Raw genomic sequence first — 18,568 nt, 5'->3', positions numbered from 1 at the left:
CAATTTTCAGCTGGAAGAGCGCGAGATTCAGAGAAGGCGAGAGGAAGAGGAGAGGGCACGGCGACCCCCAACACCAACCCCAGCAGAGATGATGGCACAATCCGAGACAGAAAGTCAAGCGCATGACTCGGCAGCAAGGTAAACAGAGGGTGATTTTTTTTTCTTTCTGTAGAATGTACTGTAACATGGTAAATAACATATTTTACCTAAAAACACAGAACCAGTCTAGACCAGACGACCCTCAATCAGTCGGTGTCAGTGAATGGAGTACACAGTGACAATGATACATCTCAGGTGAGACATGTTTTGAAGAGCTGTCAATACTTTTTACCTGGTGTCCTATTGAACTTCCTTTTTAGGGCTCTTGTATGTATTCTAGCTTTTTATGTGTATTCCATATTGTCTCAAATATCACAGAATGGATTTGTAAGGATCATTTTAACTCCAGTTTCTTTTGGTGAAGGTGTAACTGTAAGTGCGTCCATGTCTTGTCTGCGTTGTGTCATGTAATGACATCATTGTTGTCATTCAATTGAATTTCATCCAGTTGATTGTCTGATTCCCAAAATTAGTGTCAAGCGTCAATTTTTTGGAGTGGAGATAAATGGTAGGTGTTTGCTGCCAGCAACTGATAATAGTGTTAAGAATTATTGAAGCACTTGGGCGTTGCAGAGGAACCGCCCCACCCAAGTGCCACCAACTATCTCCCTCCCTGCCATAGACAAAGATGACTTAACAACTTCTCATTGCGTTTTTACCAGCAATCACTATCGCTATCGTTGTCAGTGGGAAAGAAATCAGAGCCTAAACGTGTGTGTAAGCCAAAGCAGCCGGAGCGTGTGAGTACTAATAAATGGTCGGCTTTGTGGCTTCCCCCTCGCCCTCTTCACAGCCTCCGCTCAGCTCCTGGTCAACTGCAGCGCCTCTATTGAGAAGCCATCACTCTCTTGTCACCAATGCCACCATTGTTTTATTTATCCATGCACTTTACAGTTTCATTCATGAGTTCCATCATTTAAAAGCATGATGCAGATTCATGAACAGGAACATGGATCAAATACGTTTAGATCTGCTGTTGTACATGTGCTCGTATTGACCAGGACAGGAGTGAGTGTCGAGCTGTAAACGTGGTGGTACTTGTTGAAGCCTATTTATATGTGGCGTGTGTTAGTCTTCCCCTATATACTGTATGTGCACACTTCCTGTTGGTGTGACAGTCATTTATTGAACAAAAGCCTCCACAATTGTCTCCTCAGCTGATGATTACGATCTTGATTCAAGTACAGCGATACTGAAGTAGTGGAATTTGGATTTAAGAGTCATTTGGTAAATGAAAGAAGCAAAAATACCTATCTCAGACATAAGCTAGTAAAACTGTGTTGAGTGTGTGTCTACGTCTGTTCTCATTTGTGTGTTACATTGCAACATCTACACTTGTCCAGTCACAGGTCAGACAAACCAAAATCACAGGGAGGGTCAAGAGGAGCAAAGACTTTAGCAGGACAAAGGCTCTTCATATTACAGATCTTTACAAAAGAAAAAGAAAAAACAGCAGCAGAAAGCAGTTCAATTTTTCAAAGGTGCAGAAATCCAGAGGCACAACAGAGGAATGCAAATATTGGCAAAAGCACAATGAATAATCAGCTGACTAGCACAGGAAAAAAAAAGTATGACTAATGAGGTACCAGGCCACATGTTGGCTGAAAGAGCAGGCAGACAGGTGGCAGGAATCATGAGCTGATTAAGAGGCAGGCAAAGTAGGCAGGCCAGAGGAACTGGTGAGAAGAGTTGCAGGCGAGTGGGCGGAACTGCAGAGATACCAAAAGAACAGACAGGCGAGACACAGAGGGAGGGAGGGAGAGAGAAGCTGGAACTGGATGTTCTGTTGCAGTCCACGACAGCTGCTCAAGAGACTGAAGTTGAAAAATTATGTTCTATCTTGCCAAAAACCATACAGTCTATGACAAATCTGCCTCTGCCTTGACCAAATCTGATGCAGTTTTGTTTGTGGTACATATTTGATGCTCAGTGTAACATATGTTTCCCAGATGTATGGTTGTGGTAATCCTAGGTCTTGCCTATATGTGTCCTGTTTAATATCAGTGTGCTGGAAATGTGATTACCTTCTGAACCTACGTTATGTCATGATCAGGGTATCATAGTTGAAGCTGATATCATCATGGCTTTCCATTTATGCCTGTGAATGGCTGCTTTGCAACCCCCTGCATCCCTCCAGCCACGTGTTTATCTCCCTCCTCACCACCATTCATGTTCTAATCGGAACCACAGGGCTCAGAGTCTGAGTCAGTCAACGGACCTGGTCGGGACAGCGGGCTGGCATCCTCTCGCCTTGAGCCGTCTGCCACACTACCGAGCAGGGCTGGAGCAGAGTCGGAGCCAGAGGCCATGGAGGGCATGCTCTGTCGAAAACAGGAGATGGAGTCCCACAGCAAAAAGGCAGCTAGCAGGTTAGTGTTGATCACTAAGGTAGAGAACACTTCTTACAGCTGGTTGTTTCAGTCTGTCATAACTTGTCCTGTCAGAGCAACGTCTCTGTATGACCACGCTCATGTTTCAGCTTCCTTTATTCAGTTTTGTCGTTTTGCAATGAATAAAACTTTTTTGCTCTGAATGTGTGTTTAGTTGGGGGATATATATATATATATATATATATATATATATATATATATATATATATATATATATATATATACACACACACACACACACACATATATACATATATATATGTGTGTGTGTGTGTGTATATATATACACACACATATATATATGTATATATGTGTGTGTGTGTGTATATATATACATATATATATATGTGTATATATATATATATATATATATATATATATATATATATATGTATATATATATGTATGTATGTATATATATGTATGACTCATAAAACATTACAGACATACAGTAAAGTGTAAAATATACTGTATATAAACCCGTTCCTTAACTGTTCTCCTAATTCCACCCGTAGGTCATGGCAGAACGTGTACTGTGTCCTAAGAAAAGGAAGTCTTGGTTTCTACAAAGACAACAAGAGTGCTAGCAATGGCATTCCATACCACGGAGAGGTACCCATCAGCCTGGGAGAGGCCGTGTGTGAGGTTGCCCATGACTATAAGAAGAGGAAACATGTGTTCAAACTCAGGTGAGAGGAAATGGCAAATAAAAACCTCTTTCTCATGTAGCGTCTCCCCGTTGGCATTAAGCTATGATGTAGTTGGGGATTACAAGTCACAGAACAGTGAGATGTATTAAAGACTTGAATGTTTGCAGGCTAGGAGATGGGAAGGAGTACCTGTTCCAAGCAAAGGATGAGGTGAGATGTACAGAAGGCGATTATTCTACAAAACAGTGTACAATGCTTATTAGTGTGGTTTGACTTTGCCCAAACAACTTAGTTTAACAAAGGTTTCTCTCTGTCTGAAGGCGGAAATGAGCTCCTGGATCCGTTCCATCCTCGGTTCCATTCCAGCAGGAGCAGGGGACTCACCTGGAGGTCCGCGGGCCCTCAGTCGCGCCATGACGATGCCTCCCATCTCCCCCAGCTCAGGCGATGCCGGAGGTGTTACCATGCGCAACAAAGAGGGGAAAGAGAAAGATCGAGAGAAGAGGTTCAGCTTCTTTGGCAAGAAAAAATAGTACATTTGTGATATCATCGATGGAAACTACATTTGTCAAAATTTCAACAAACTGAAACAGGCAGAAAGTAAAGTACAAACAGGTCGTGCAAACCCACTGCTCTCAGTGCCGGCCCCAAGGAATTAGTCCACAGCTACTACACGTGGCTTTTCCAGAACTTATTGTTTCTTTTCTTTCTCTCTGATTCTCTCCCTCTCCACTTTTATCTGTCATTTACTTTCTCGTTCTCCAGTAGTTCCCATCTAAACTGCACCCGACACTGAAAGCCCTCATCCAATGTCGGCCAGTCCGAAGGAAGTTGTTGAAGGTGCGGTTGGCATTATCAGGGATCCTGGGCCGGTTCAGTTCCAGTCTTCCTAATCAATTCTGCAGCATGAGTTTTTTTCCTCCTCAGTGAGTCTTGACTAGCTGAGCTGTTTTGATGCCGTGTCACTATTAACATGATGGATGGAGGCTTTCCACTGTGGTGCACACTGGTTTCACTTCCTCACGTTCAAGGTTTGTGTTTGGGAAGAATCAACATCAGTCTCTTTTTCTGCTCTTGGTATTGATGTTATTATTAACCTGACCAATATTATTGCTTTTATTATTATTTATCTTTTGCTATTGCTGGTTTGAGGATACAAACTAATTAATCTGCCGATATGACATGTTGATGTTGTGGAGAGAAACAAATTTGGTTCAACTAGTGAAGAATGTGGGGCTTTCCCTTGTATGTAATTATTATTATTATTTTTTTTAGGAATGACAGTTCATGGGGTGTTTTGAGAAAAAATAAAGTTCATTTGATTTTAGAAGTGTGCAGTAAGTGATTACAAGTTTAATTGGGAAAGTTATATACATATATATATATATTTAATAAGTGGTTTGATTTTTTTTTAATTATTATTATTATCTCAGATTTTGCCTGTATTGGATTATTTCTTTGGAGTGGTCTTTTCTGCTTGATTTTTTGACTTTTTTTTTTTTCTGTACAAAGCAGAGAAGATTAGTTTTCTAGTGTGTGTATGCGTGTGTGTGTGTGTGTGTGTGCGTGCGTGTGTGTGTGTGTGCGTGCGTGCGTGTGAGTTGTGGTGCTGTGGATTTTGCACGTTTGTGTTATTCCTGATCTAACGTGGCCAGATGGATGCTGCTTTTTGGTACACAAACGCAGATGAAAACCGGACACAAATACATTTAAAAAAAAAAAAAAAAGACTGGAATGGTTTTATGATAATTTAGCATTGCTTTTGGTTCTATTCTATGTTAGCTGACGTTACCAATGAAGTTTCTCAAGATGGTTCTATTATTTTTGTTTCTGTCATCTTGTATCTATTTGTGTTCTCTATCTACTGGCGTGAAGGCATGGGGGGGCAGTTTGTAGATATAAAAGCTGAAGCAGACACTCGGCAGCAGGCCGCGGGGACAGACGGACGGCTGACAGGTCTAATTACATGTGAAGTGAGGGCTGTGGAAGTGAGATTGGATAGGCAGTGAAGAATGACGGAGAGGGGTGTGCCGAGCCTTACTTGAACCGAAACAGCGAACTAAACCCTCCGTTCAAACAGTCTGAAAGGAAGCTTTTCCGGTACGAAGAGGAGACCGTTCAAGTGTGCTCTAGTCCACGTCAGGTGATCGTGTACCAGGTACCGCATAATGGCGGATGAGCCAAATTCATGAAGAGCCACCGAAGCGAGAGGAATTAGTGCTGAATTCTCCCGAGTTTGTGGCATGATTTCCTGTAGGTTTGTACTCGTGTGTGTGTGTGTCCTCATCTCCATCCATTCGCTCCTGTGCTGGTGGGCTCTGAAAACACAAGATTCATAGTCGGGGTCGGAGGGAAAAAGAAAAAAAGAAAAACAATCGTGTGTAAATTGGCATTTAGGGTAATTAATAAACAGATGTAGTAAATAAAACATGATAGGATAGTAATTTCCTCAAATACTGTACATGTTTGGTGAAAAGGACATTTACAGTAGAATGTAGTGCAGTTTTATAGAATCACTGACTTGGTTGCTGAGAACTGTGATTATTGTCAGTCGCTTCCATCAGTTTGCCTTTTCTAAATGCTGAAATCCAACGAGACCTAACCTGGTAACAGTCCTGAACTGAAGAGCTTGAATGACTTATATTATCGGTTGCAGGTGATTTGTTATTAGTAATCTATTACATCTTGAAAGTAATTCTTTAAAGCTGGCCACTGCATGGTTGTGTATACTATTTCTCAAGGGCTGATCAGCTCAAAGGAATGTCACACCAAGCACAATTAGATGGATGTAAACTTGCATTTGGTTACACTGGTTTGAACTGCATTACTTGGCCTTATTCTCCTGTTCAAATGAAAGTGGAACCAGTCGGACCATCGATCAAATCAAGAATTAGCTTCAGCGCCTGGTCCAGACGTTGTCGTTTCAGTCTAGTTTAATGTAAACTAGCCAAGTTCTAAGGTGGTTTCATACGTAAGTGAGCTGCAGTCACATTGTGCACAATCTCAAACAGAAGTGCCCCCAACCCCCCCGCCCCCTCGTGGATGAGCTGTTTCTGCAACTGTTGCTACCTAATCTCTGCTGTGGACGAGGAGCGCAGCGGCCGCTCGATGGAAGGGAGTTCAAGTGTCAAGGTCACACAGTGTATTTTCTTATCGGCTCATTTGAATGTGAACGATTCAAATTAGTTTGGCCAAATTGGTCATGTGAAGCAAAAAAAAGGAAAAAAAAATTCTCATACTTGACATACATGAGCTCTCTCTCTTTTACACACACACACACACACACAAATAATGTACTGTATGTTCAATGCAGAATGACCCTGGCAACCCAGTCTTGTGAAGATGCCCTCGATGTTGCATCCTTTTTAAAACTAAATAACATCCTGCTTCTGGGGAGCTTTGACAAGGACACGGAAAGTATGTTTTATTGATGTCAAAAGAGATTCGTTTTTGTTTTTGAGTACTTGTGACAATGGAGTACTTAATGAAGAAGAACAGGTTTTACTTTTTGAGTATTGGATACAAGTGAGAGAAAAAAACAACAACAACCCGAAACAGCCTGGTGACAGTTAGAGCTTCCTTTTTTAGAAGAAGGCAGGATATTTGCTGTCTAGTGGGAGCTTGTATTTTTTCATCCAGTGGTCTGTCTTGCAGCATTTGATAAACCTGTCCATGACCTTCATTTCTCATTACTTTTGACGAATGTCTGTTCCTTCCTCTGTAATTCAGAGTTGTTAATACCACTACTATTATTAATTGCTATTATTATCATTATTGCTACTGTTGTTACTATTACTACTACTGTTACTAATGCAACTTATTGCAAAAAGTATAACTGCTGTCCATTTTCAGGTATGTGTCTGTAATACCAGACCCTTCCACATGATGTCAGTGTGCTGTGGAGCATTTTCATTACAAATCGAGAAATGTTTGTTGACTTGTGTATCTACATCTAATATTAGGAATAATAAAACATGGTTTAATCAGAATTGTGGTGGTGTTTTGTCTAAAATGTGTGGAACTTACATAATATACTCCTTTTTAAAGACAGATTTTGTTCAGTATTTCCTTTTTGTAATCCTCAGAGCCTGAAATATTAAGTGGAAAAGTTTGTTTATTTTTTAATAATGATGAATATTCTGGGGGTTTTTTTCATATAAGTTGGTCGACGGAATCATTTTCATGACTTTCATCTTTTTACATACATCAAAATTTATTAGCCTATATTTAATTTATATGAAAACAACCGACAAGCTACATAGTTTGGTACAACACAGTTACAGAATTAAGATAATTAAGATAATTGCCTGAGGCAAGTCCTTGATTTTCTGGAAAAATTGACTTAGCCGATTGTTTTAAGAAGGTGGCGATGTTAAAGAAATCAATATAACATACTGATCCTAATTGAAACTAATATCTAATCTGCAGGTATTTTGCAAGTTTCTAGGGCTTATTCAAAAATGTATGGTTTCATTAAAGAAAAAAAACTTATGGTGTGATAATTGCTATTTTCAAATTTCCATGATGGTACGAATGAACATTGTCTCATAGACGTTATTCTTCGAATCAAGGAAAATTACAAGATTAAAGTCAGACCTCATTCTCAGGTCAAGTATTTGAAAAAGCGTTATAAATCATAGTTCCCTGTGCACGTAAAACGTCAAAATGTGTTGATAGAAATGAATGAAAAATGAAAATCCTGAAACTTGGCTCATCAGTTTTGGATTTATGATCTAGAAATGTACCCATTTGTGTGCATGTTCATTTAGATCACACCTAATCTGCATGACAAACAAAATTTTTGAAAATATGTACTTTAAAAAACAAATGCTACGAATGTAAGTGATCAACTGAGCTACTCTTCAACAGAAACAATGAGATATCGAATTCCTAGAATCAGGATCAGTAAATTCCAAATATTCTTGAGTTGTAAGTATATTTACACAGTAGTGATCATTTGTGTGTGAGAGTGTGTGTGTGTGTGTGTGTGTGTGTGTATGTATGTAGATGATGTGGGAAAGAGTGCTGCCACATTGCTGTCAATAATAATGAATTAATGATGCAACTCCATCAAATGAGGTCGCGGATGATCACATAACAAATTTATGCTGAATGAGTGAAAGTTGGAAAGCGTGTCATCAGAGTTATTAAGAGAAACGCAGCCTCAGATTCAATGCTGGTTAAAACTACTCACGTCTGAAAAAACAGGAGAGGAAGAAGAAGCTCCAAGAAGTCTGAAAACAAGAAACTATGAGGACAACACTTTGTATTTATACTGAAAGAAAGAGGTGCTGTTAGATTTTATAATCTAAAAAAAGGATGTTACATCAGAACCATAATATTAAACCATCAGTGACTGATTTGTTTTTTAGTTTTTTCTCCGACTGTAAAGTAATTTGAGCTGCATTTATTGATAAAATGGGCAGTATAATTGAGTTATTTTCCCACGACACAATGGTTAAAAAAACCTTACACCCTCGAGCCCTGCATGACACAATTTTTTTTTTCCAATAATTGTTAAACTGAGGAGTTACAACTTTATTTCTAATACATTTATATGCGATACCCTAAAGTTACCAGTAGGGGTCAGACGTGTGCTCTCTCTCCGCCTACAAGTCCTTGCGCAGGGTACACATTACCCGGCGGCCACTTTTCCCGTGTATTAAAGCAAGATGGCAGCTGTTGTTGAGAATGTTGTTAAACTGTAAGTGTTTCACTTTTCTACATTTCGCTCTCCCTGCAAGGTGACAGACACCGCGGTCTCTTCGTAGCGGCTTTTTCAGAATACAGCCACCAGCCGCGTCGTTAGCTAGCTTAACAACTCCTCCACGGACTTATGAAGGTTAGCCAACGCTGTGGGACCGTCGTGTCTTGTTCACATCCTGCAATGGAAGTGTTAGCAGCAGTGACGTTTCTGAGAGATGAATCACGAGTCTCTATTGTACAGCATGTGCCTGTTCGAGTACAAGTGTGTTCCTGTCTATTTTCTACTAACTTACGACGTGTTACTGGTTTAACCAACTCGGTCAACGTAACATTTACTTAGCTCGCTCGCTAACGTGCTAAGTAGAGAGTTTAAATGTTAGCGTAGGCGGTGGTCAACTAGTTTCAAATGAATGAAAGAAGATATCCATTTTATATTGACGCACCTTATTATATACCGTGTAACGACCACACTTGTCGTTCGCATTTAATAACTCCGAGAAACTGTCAAGTATAACTTGAGTTTCAACGACGCATAGTTGAAATATGATGTACCTCTTCTGACACAGACTTCGCTTTGCTCATGTTCCCAGGTGCTTGCATGTATTTAGACAATTTACCTCATGTGTAAGCCATTAGGTTGACCCTTGGTTACCATGGTAACGCGAAACTCTGCTTAAACCTAGCAACGTTTCAGCTAGCATTTTCTTTGTAAAGTTTTGATTAATAAAATCCTCAGTCTTGATTAAAAATCAGTGAGCAATGGTTAATAAAGTATTGAATATGAAAAGGGGGGAAGAATACAATACTAAGCAGGTTGTCATTTATTACATTTAGTTTATATTTATTAATTAAACAGAATTTTTCACTTGGAAAGATCCCAGTTAAGCCACAACCAAATTGGAGGCTTGTCAGTCCACATTATTTGCATTACTTTGCTCAAAGTGATGTGACATTTAAGATTCATCATTTGCCTTAAAGCTTTAAACAACTGAATTGAATTCTTGCATTTGTAGCGTTATGTCCCAGCGGTTATCGTGTTTGTACCAGAACATGCCTTGCTCTGGGGCACCATGGACGTTGAATTTAGAGACATTTTGTTTTTAGGACACCAGAGGAGTGTGTGTCATGAGGGTCTCTCCTGCCCTGAGCTTTCTTGCTTTCTCTGCATTATTTGCATATTTACGTTGAAGAGACACCACGCTGGCTGTGTGGACTCCACGGAGACATAAACAGGCTCGTACCTAAACCAGTAACAAGAAGCATCTGGTTCTGTTTTTGTGTTAACAGGTTGGGAGAGCAGTACTACAGAGATGCCATGGAGCAGTGTCACAACTACAACACCAGGCTGTGTGCTGAGAGGAGCGTCCGAATGCCGTTCCTGGACTCTCAGACTGGCGTGGCTCAGAGCAACTGCTACATTTGGATGGAGAAGAGACACAGGGGACCAGGTGAGGTTCATAACGTGGTGTCTCTTATCTGGGCTTGTCATGATAGGATTTTTTTTTTTTTGGATACATTGTCCCAAAAATTAAGACATTAAATAATATTGTCAAAATTAGAGGGTTTAATGACGCAGAAAATGATATTAAAGCATAAAAATACAAGTAGACCATTTCAGAGAAATTCCCATTTTTAATTGTTACGAATATTCGGAGTTGTACATTTGAATAAGAATGTAAAATACAGTAAGATAAGCTAAATAAGATTTACTGCAAAAAGCGAAAAAAAAATTGCTTGTAGACAATTTATTGAAGTCAGAAAGCTGAGTTCATGTCTAAACCCATTTAGACCTAAAATATATAGAAAATTCTTTGATTTTTTTGTGATAATCTAAAATCAGAGTGCTTTTTGATAAAGAATCACCAAAGTCAAGTAAAAGCTTTATTAATTTGCTTCTGTAGCAGATAGAAAAATGAAATAAAATGCATTCAAGCTTAAAGTTGTGGATTCTATCTATAAATGATTTGCCTCTGTCCTTACCTATTGACTAAATATTTCTTAAAAATCAATAAACAACAATTGTGACCTGGTTGTGGCGTCAAGTATTAAAGGTAGAACAACCCATTTGTTGCATCAGGATTAAATGTCATTTTGTCTGTTGCATCGAGCTGCGGCAGGTACTTCTAAAGGTGCCTGTCACCAAATGCTGTTATTCATTCTTCATTGTTATTCCCTCTCACTGCAAAAGAAAAATGTATGAAGTATGGGCTTGTGTCAGTGTGTTGAATGAAGAGTGTTTTGTGGCGTTCCCCAGGCATGGCTCCAGGACAGCTCTACACCTACCCATCCAGGAGGTGGAGGAAGAAGAGGAGATCTCATCCCCCTGAGGACCCCCGCCTCATCTTCCCCCCTGTCAAATCAGGTGCCTAATCATTTATCCCAACACGTTAAACGACGACGATGACGTTAAACATTTCAAGTTTTAGAGATGAGATGATTTAAAGCTTCACGTGACGAATGAGGACAAATAGGTGCTGTATCCTTTATAAGCCTCTAAAAATCATTGATCAGTGTGACTCAAGAACAAGGTTGCATCCTTCTCCTTTGTGTTTATTTGACAGAGTTAGATTTAGGATTGAAGAAGGATGCGCTCTTGTCATCGGACGGCAGCAGCCTGGAGGCTTTGCTGAAAGGCGAGTCGCTGGACAAACGGACAACCGCAGATCTGCGAGCATCTGAAGAAGATTCCAACCTCAGCGATTACACGGGAGGCCTGAACCCGGCTGCCCGCATTAGAAAGGTTCCTTCTCTTTGTTCAGTTTTGCGGTAAAATCTACAATTGATAAAGTTTTTATTCCTGCTCTTATTCTTACTCATGTCAACACAGAGAATCATTGAACCCGATGACTTCCTGGATGACCTAGATGACGAAGACTATGAGGAAGACACGCCTAAAAGAAGAGGCAAAGGGAAGGGGAAGGTAAGAGGTGTACAGGAGGAAACATTTTCGGCGTGGGTGGGTTTTGCGGAGTCTTATCACGTCTGTGTGCTCAGGGTCGAGGAGTGGGCAGCAGCAGGAAGAAGCTCGACACAACAGCGTTGGAGGACCGTGACAAGCCATACGCCTGTGACAGTGAGTCCTGAGGGGGGAGAGGGGTCAGGGGTCACTGCAGGCATTAATAGCTGTAATGTTTGTTATTGAATCAAGCAGGACTTTCCTCGCCATTGTTACGTTCTCTTTTCTTCCCCTCTTTAATCTCTCTATTTCTGTTTCTATTTTGTGAGATTAGCTTGTGCAGCTAGCGACTGTAGACCAGGATGGAGCTTTTCTTTGACACTATGATGCTATCACAAACCTTTGAGCGGGAGCGGGATGTTTCTTCTTTTATCTACTTCTCGATGTGTGCCTGTGTGCGCGCGTGAGTGTGTGTGTGCTATTTTTTTTCCTCTGTGTGAAGCATTTTTACTTTCAGCTGCAGCTGTCGGTCTACCAGCCTATTTCTCTTTCTGAGTCTCTGCCTGTGCTCTCTCTCTCTCTCTCTCTCTTCTCCTCTTCTCTCTTTCAGACACTATCAAACAAAAGCATATTTCAAAACCTTCTGAAAGAGGTATATTTCTCATTCCTTTTGTACATCAGCCTGCCTGTCTTTTTTGTCTTTACTGCCTGTTTTTTTCCCCCCCCTTCTTTACATGCTACCCAGTAGCTTTGCTCTTTGTGTAGTGACTCGTATGGTAAATATTAAATAGTGTTTTGGTAGTCTGGAGTCAGCCCGAGATATGAGCAAACTCTACTCCGTGAGTCATTTTTCCTTCAATCCGGCCCTGAATGCCCCCTCAGATTTACATAAACTAGAAGCTGAATCCTGCAATTACCACAGTGTGCTTTGTCTTTTGTCTCATGTCCTAATGTGTGCAATTGAAGAGCATTCCACTATTTTCTTGCTTCCCCCCCCCCCTTTATTCTTCTTCACCTCCTGTGCAAGTATCATTCTACATTCCATGTTTTTTCCCTGTCTGCTTTGGTTCTATAAGTTTGATGCCTGTTGGATGCCTGTTAGGATTGTGTTTCAAACTTGTAAAATCAGCATGTGACTAGCTGATTTAGTGGCAACCGTCTGGAAAACACTGGGCACTCCTTCTGATGATGAAGCCGAGTCCCTCCTTCTGATGATGATGATGATGATGATGATGATGATGATAATGGGTGGAGAATCAGGATGGCTGCCCTTTCAGGAAATGAAAATGAGTGGAAGTGAAAGAAGAAGCACTTTGTCTGTAGGGTGTTGTGTCTCATCTTGTGACAAGCCACACATGCATGCACACAGGCTTGTGCGCATGTGCGCACATGCACACACACACACACACACACACGACAGTGTCTGAATACAGAGGCCAACATTCTATAAATCCTCACAGAAATGCAAATTGTCATCAGCTGCATGCAGAACAACATGGAGTGATTACTAAAATGACTTGTGGTCGTTTAATTACGTGTAATCTTGGCAGACGGGTGTGTGAAAGGAAGTGGAAGATCTCCTGATTTATCTCAGTGTATTTCAGTGACACAGACACTGCTGGGATAGTTCTTCTCTGGTACGAGAAGAGGTGAAACAGTGCTGTCAGTATAACTCCCGTAGTTCCTGTATCTCGTTCACACACGTGGCTCCAGCAGAGCCTCAGCTGATGTCTGGAGGAGGCAGCAGTGTCTTTCCACCTTCTAGTCCGGCTGTGTTGCGTGCAGCCACTTGTGCTGAGACAAGTAAAAGCAGGATACCCCATCTTCTCCTGCTTTTTAAATACGCTGTTAGTACTTCACACCAACAACCTCACTTCATGAATATTGATCATTCTGACTACAGGGTCATGGATGCATATTGATTTTACTGTACAATGGGACCCCTAATGGTGCACTACTGCCTCTGATACATGAGGTGTTCTTCTGATTTATTGTTATGGAATCAATTCTGTGTAGGTTCTGTCATCTTTTGTTGCTGGAGAAAGAGAAACGGCTGTCTGTTGCACGAGGTTTCTGCATGTGAGGGAGGATTTGGGCCATGTGATTCCCCCCCCACCAAAATAGAATACTTCTTGAATTCTGACTTCAAACTCAGAGTTAAGATTTTTATTTCCCCCTAAAAAGTTTCACGTGGCTCTAATCCCAATGTGTATGCGCGGGTATGTGTGTGCCTCCCAGCTCCTGCTTCGTGTACCCACGGATACTTCACCTGGCCCCCTATTGCATTGTCCTGTGTATCGTTCTACATGACACTTACAACCACGTCAGACTCACAGTTTCAAATTCTTTGTATCCATGTTTACATTTTCAACATAGATTAACAGTATATTTGGGAGTGAGGGACAGCCTGGCTGCTCCTGCCACTAAAACACATTAGTGTAAATAACTGGCTTGCCTGACAGTGTTCCCAAAGTCCTTTAAGAGGGTCACCACATAAAACCAGGTACTGAGGTAAAGATACCCTAATGGCAGCAGAAGGAATTAGTCGGCTCTCTCATTGGTCAACGCCTGACCACGTCTTGACTCCTGCATTCTCTGTTTTCATACATGTTGTGTTTTCTGGTTTTGGTGGCAGTCTGCGGGAAGCGCTACAAGAACCGTCCCGGTCTGAGCTACCACTATGCCCACTCCCACCTGGCTGAGGAGGAAGGGGAGGAGAAGGAAGAGATAGAGATCAACGAGCCCCCCCTGCCGCTGCCCGAGGAGCCGAAGAGTAAGCCACGAGCCCTTGAACTCATTTATGTTGCTTCAGAGATGCTCTCTGGGTGTTTACCTCTCCTTTCTTCAGCTCCCAAAAAAGGCCCAGACGGACTGGCGTTGCCCAATAACTACTGTGATTTCTGCCTGGGAGACTCCAAAACCAATCACAAGACGGGCCAGTCAGAAGAGCTGGTGTCCTGCTCCGACTGTGGACGCTCAGGTACAGTTCCAAAAACTTCCAGGATAAAAAGCAACCTAGGAACAGACTGTCTGGTGGAAGAGTAAAGAGACAGTGTTGTTCTGATGCAGGCCACCCCTCCTGCCTTCAGTTCACTCCTGTCATGATGGCCGCCGTCAAGACGTACCGTTGGCAGTGTATAGAGTGCAAGTGCTGCAACATGTGCGGCACCTCGGAGAATGACGTGAGTTCACCTACGCTCATGTAGTGCGTGCTGCTCCGCCATTGGGATACGTGTGCTCATTTGTCACTCTCACCTTTCTTCCAGGATCAGCTTCTGTTCTGTGACGACTGCGATCGAGGCTACCACATGTACTGCCTCAGCCCCCCCATGTCTGAACCTCCAGAGGGTACGTTTAGCTGACAGAAACAGCGCTGCTTAAACAGCCTTATAAAAAATGATGCATAAAAAAAAAAGATGCACTACATTTAAGCTAATGGACACACTGGTTGTCTTGGAAAATTGTCATCATTTATGATAATGTAAGAAACTGCTTTATAAGTTCTAGCTGCAGACAACATTTCTTCTCAGGCTTCCAGAGGGGGGGGGCATATTAGTGCACCGTGTGATCCTGGTCTAGATCACCACTGATGTTCTGGAAAATGATCTCTTGCAAATCAGTGTTCGGTCATTAAATATTTGCTCTGCGCTCTTCTGTCTCTCAGGGAGCTGGAGCTGTCACCTCTGTCTGGACCTCTTGAAAGACAAGGCCTCCATATATCAAAACCCCAACGCAACTCCGTTGTGATGGCCGCTCCTCCTGCACACACTCAGCCGACCATCTTCCAGCAGAATGGTTTCCCTTCACAGCAGAGGATGAACTCACCTGACCGAGGAAGGAGTGTGTTCAGAGGAGGCGATCAGTCATTAGAAAAAAAGGGAAGTATACCTTACCAAACTGGCCTCACTTCTTCAGCAATGACTGTTACATGGTTCCACGTTCAGATTCAGCCCTGAAGATCTTTAATTGTTGCATAGCCACTTTGAGCAGAACTGAAATCTAACAAGATTACACCGCTTAAATAGAAAACCTATCACTGCCTGATGTGCTTTTTACACATACACCCACACAAAGATGCTAAACCCTCCTCTAGCCTGTCGTACTGATTTCTCTGACTAGAGTGGACTTAGAGCTCACTGAATTTAAGTAGCATGCCAATGCTTGCTCAATGTTAAAACAGCCATTTTATAAATTTATATATTTCTATTGTATAAAATAGTGTAAAGTATGTACAGATCAGAAAGAGAAGGATCCTGTAATGTGTTTTTTTTATGAACGCCCATCTCATCATCATCATGTATTCTTCTGTGAGTCACCTGGTAGAGTTCTAGATCTGCTGAGACTGTTTTTAATCTCATCCACCACCACTGGACACACACACACACACACACATACACACACACACCAGCAGACAGGGCCAGGAACTAATGACCAGAATCATGACGTGCCTGTCAGAATGGCTCCAAAGACTGAAGGAGAGCAGGGACGGCGGGACAGAACAAGACTTGAACTGAAATCAGCGTCTAAAGAAGAAACCCTTTTTTACTTGTATGGTGACGCCTGACAAGAAATAACTTAAATCTGTACAAGAACGTTCAAAGGGTTTAAGAAGTGCAATAGAAATACTGGTTGTATCTCTACCAGTGGAACAGCTGAACGCTGTGAAGGCTGCAAGAAAAGGATTTCAATTGCCGGCTAGGAGTATGAAGAACTTACACTTAACATCCAAAAATATTTTTGCTTTGACAACCTGGCACGTTGAATTCACGCCGTCTCCTTCCGTAATCTCCGCCCACACGCCGCGGTGTTCTAGAGAATGTGAAGATGATGTTTCCTTCAGGCTTTGGGGCTGTCCCCAACAGCACCGCCGACTTGATGTTCTGGTTTAAACGCCGAAAGCTGTCTTCAGTCTGCACACACCTGGCCCTCGGTAGGCAGATGACATCATGTTGTAATGATGATAATTCTTCCTGTCAGGTCTGCTGTGATTATCCAGGTATAGAGATTAAAAAGCCTTCACCGCTGTGTTCTAGCAGTTTGCTGATCGTGCACCATTTTCAATCTCTGCTCACGTTGCAACACCGCCTGATTATTTCAGAGGAACAGACACCAATGCAACCAGGCAGAGTAACATTATACTGCAGGGACTCTGATGTGATGTGTGAAATTGTACATTTTCTTAGTACAGAAGGACTGGGGCAAAGATTATGGGTGGCTCCATATTTTAGGAAGGAGTTTGTTGTGTGTACGGGCCATTCTACTGCTGGCTCACAACCGTTTGCACCTCTTGGATGTTTGCTTTTATGCAACTATCCATAAATATGCAGTTTTAATATTTGAGCGAAATCTAAAATGTAATAGTAGTCCAACAGCTTCATGGGGCACCTTTCATTGGCCCAGTCTCAATTAAACTTTCAGCTCATGAAAATGTCACCAAAATCTTAATCTAATCATCGTCTTTCTAGTACTGGTGTGTTTGGTGACGAACTTCAGGAGAGGAAACACAAACCAACATTTTTTGAAAATACAGTATGAGAGGCAATTGTTCAATTACCCAGAATATTGTACAACTGGAGGGGAAAAACCATGAATGTTGAGATGTTTGCAACAGAACCAGTTGTGTGGAATGGCCCGTGTACTTTGGAGGAGGAGGTGTGTCTGCCGCTGCTTCATAGTTTTAATATGCAAAGGTTTGGCTTGGTGGTAATGCTTAGAAGGTCAGCTGACCCCAGAGGAGAAGACTATTTAACAGGTAGAAGTCTGCTGTAGGTAACTGGGATCCATGCTAACAGTTTGACGCGTGCATGCTCAGTAATCGTGCGCCCTCTCATGTGCTTCGTAGTCGTCTCAGCAGTCGTGTGGCGAGGGTGTGGGGACGCGGTGTAACAGTATAAATTAATCCTACTATCATGTTGTTTCATAGGCAACTAACCATTATTAAAGCAGCGTTACACAACTATAACCGGCTTCTTTTCTCATCACCTTCCTGTCACGTTACAACAGTAGCTACTAGATTATTTGGCTGGTTGGTTCTGTAGTCATCGACGGTGTCAGTGTACCTGATGTGATTGTGGGACTTTCGGGGACTCGAGTGGAAGTTGCTGTCTTATTTAATCTCATGATCAGGTCTCTACTGAGCCACCCTCTTCCAAAGCTCCAAACAAGAAGCAAAGCCCCTAATGTGAGAGGTAAGAGGTAAACTGTGGCACTGCAGAATAACCGCTCAGCCGCCGAGGAGACCAGGGTCACCACGACGGAGGGTCTTCTGCAGCTTTGGGAGAGATTCATCCTTTACAACTTATCATGTTCGAACCGAGATCATAGATTAAGGAGAAAAATCTGCTGGTGAACTTTTGCTTGGATTGTGATGGAATGTGTTATTGTATGAAATTTCTTGTCAGGAAATAAAATACTAGGCACTATAACATGCTGATGTGGCTTATTTTGTGTGTCACACCTCATGTTTGACAGCTGCTTTAAAGAAATGACTGAAAAAGTTTTGGACCATTTGATAGCACTTTGATAAGACTTTCAAACTTTTGCTGAAGTAATGTGTGATTTCAATTCATGTTGTTTACAAAGTTCTTCAGTTAATTTAATAAAAGTTCCCAGGAAGATTTGCTGCCTGGAAAATGACCAGACTAAATATTTATTATGTTCCAGCAGAGAAGTGCAGAGTCAGAGTTGGGCATGTTTTCTATTCAAATTTTTAACTCGAGCGATGGAGAGAAGGCCAGAGTCCTCACAACTGTAAGTCCTACTTTTCTCCAGTAGATGGCAGTCACAGTATAAACTCTGTCCTCGTCATCAGTCAGCTGCTCCTCCAC

General features: G+C 41.8%; 2 protein-coding genes across 7 annotated transcripts in view; both read left to right on the top strand.

Annotated features, from left to right (window-relative positions):
- Positions 1-7,130, top strand: part of sptbn2 (spectrin, beta, non-erythrocytic 2) — a 50,485-nt gene extending 43,355 nt beyond the window's left edge. For 3 of the 5 annotated variants that reach the window (XM_086179451.1, XM_086179452.1, XM_086179453.1), the window contains 7 exons: positions 11-138; positions 219-294; positions 762-839; positions 2,290-2,468; positions 3,005-3,178; positions 3,307-3,349; positions 3,460-7,130. In XM_086179451.1, coding sequence (XP_086035577.1) covers positions 11-138; positions 219-294; positions 762-839; positions 2,290-2,468; positions 3,005-3,178; positions 3,307-3,349; positions 3,460-3,672 — 891 coding nt within the window. In that variant the 3' untranslated portion in view covers positions 3,673-7,130. The remainder of the gene's footprint in view (positions 1-10; positions 139-218; positions 295-761; positions 840-2,289; positions 2,469-3,004; positions 3,179-3,306; positions 3,350-3,459) is intronic. The other 2 variants (XM_086179454.1, XM_086179455.1) reach the window with 1 other exon arrangement.
- A 1,593-nt stretch (positions 7,131-8,723) lies between these two features.
- dpf2 (double PHD fingers 2) lies at positions 8,724-18,190 on the top strand. 2 transcript variants are annotated; one of them, XM_086226967.1, is made up of 12 exons: positions 8,724-8,843; positions 10,133-10,293; positions 11,100-11,207; positions 11,407-11,585; positions 11,673-11,765; positions 11,840-11,918; positions 12,352-12,393; positions 14,377-14,514; positions 14,590-14,721; positions 14,811-14,923; positions 15,008-15,089; positions 15,406-18,190. In XM_086226967.1, the coding sequence occupies exons 1-12, from the start codon at positions 8,812-8,814 to the stop codon at positions 15,486-15,488; spliced, it is 1,242 nt and encodes a 413-aa protein (XP_086083093.1). In that variant the 5' UTR covers positions 8,724-8,811; the 3' UTR covers positions 15,489-18,190. The 2 variants fall into 2 exon arrangements, with proteins under 2 accessions (XP_086083093.1, XP_086083095.1); XM_086226969.1 differs by lacking the exon at positions 12,352-12,393 and having other exon boundaries at positions 15,406-18,189.
- The last annotated feature ends 378 nt before the right edge of the window (positions 18,191-18,568 follow it).

Source organism: Aulostomus chinensis, chromosome 15 (assembly GCF_037954235.1).
Source record: "Aulostomus chinensis isolate RoL2024-O1b breed Wild chromosome 15, RoL_Achi_v1.0, whole genome shotgun sequence".
Lineage (NCBI taxonomy): Eukaryota > Metazoa > Chordata > Actinopteri > Syngnathiformes > Aulostomidae > Aulostomus > Aulostomus chinensis.
The sequence above is the reverse complement of the archived record's forward strand: the minus strand, read 5'-3'. Positions and strand labels throughout refer to the sequence as shown.

Excerpts from the sequence above, each read along its gene's own strand:
- dpf2 (XM_086226967.1), top strand. The coding sequence starts at position 8,812 with ATGGCAGCTGTTGTTGAGAATGTTGTTAAACT. Across the intron at positions 8,844-10,132 it reads GTTGAGAATGTTGTTAAACT|GTTGGGAGAGCAGTACTACA; the intron begins GTAAGTGTTTCA and ends TTGTGTTAACAG. Across the intron at positions 11,208-11,406 it reads CTTCCCCCCTGTCAAATCAG|AGTTAGATTTAGGATTGAAG; the intron begins GTGCCTAATCAT and ends TTTATTTGACAG.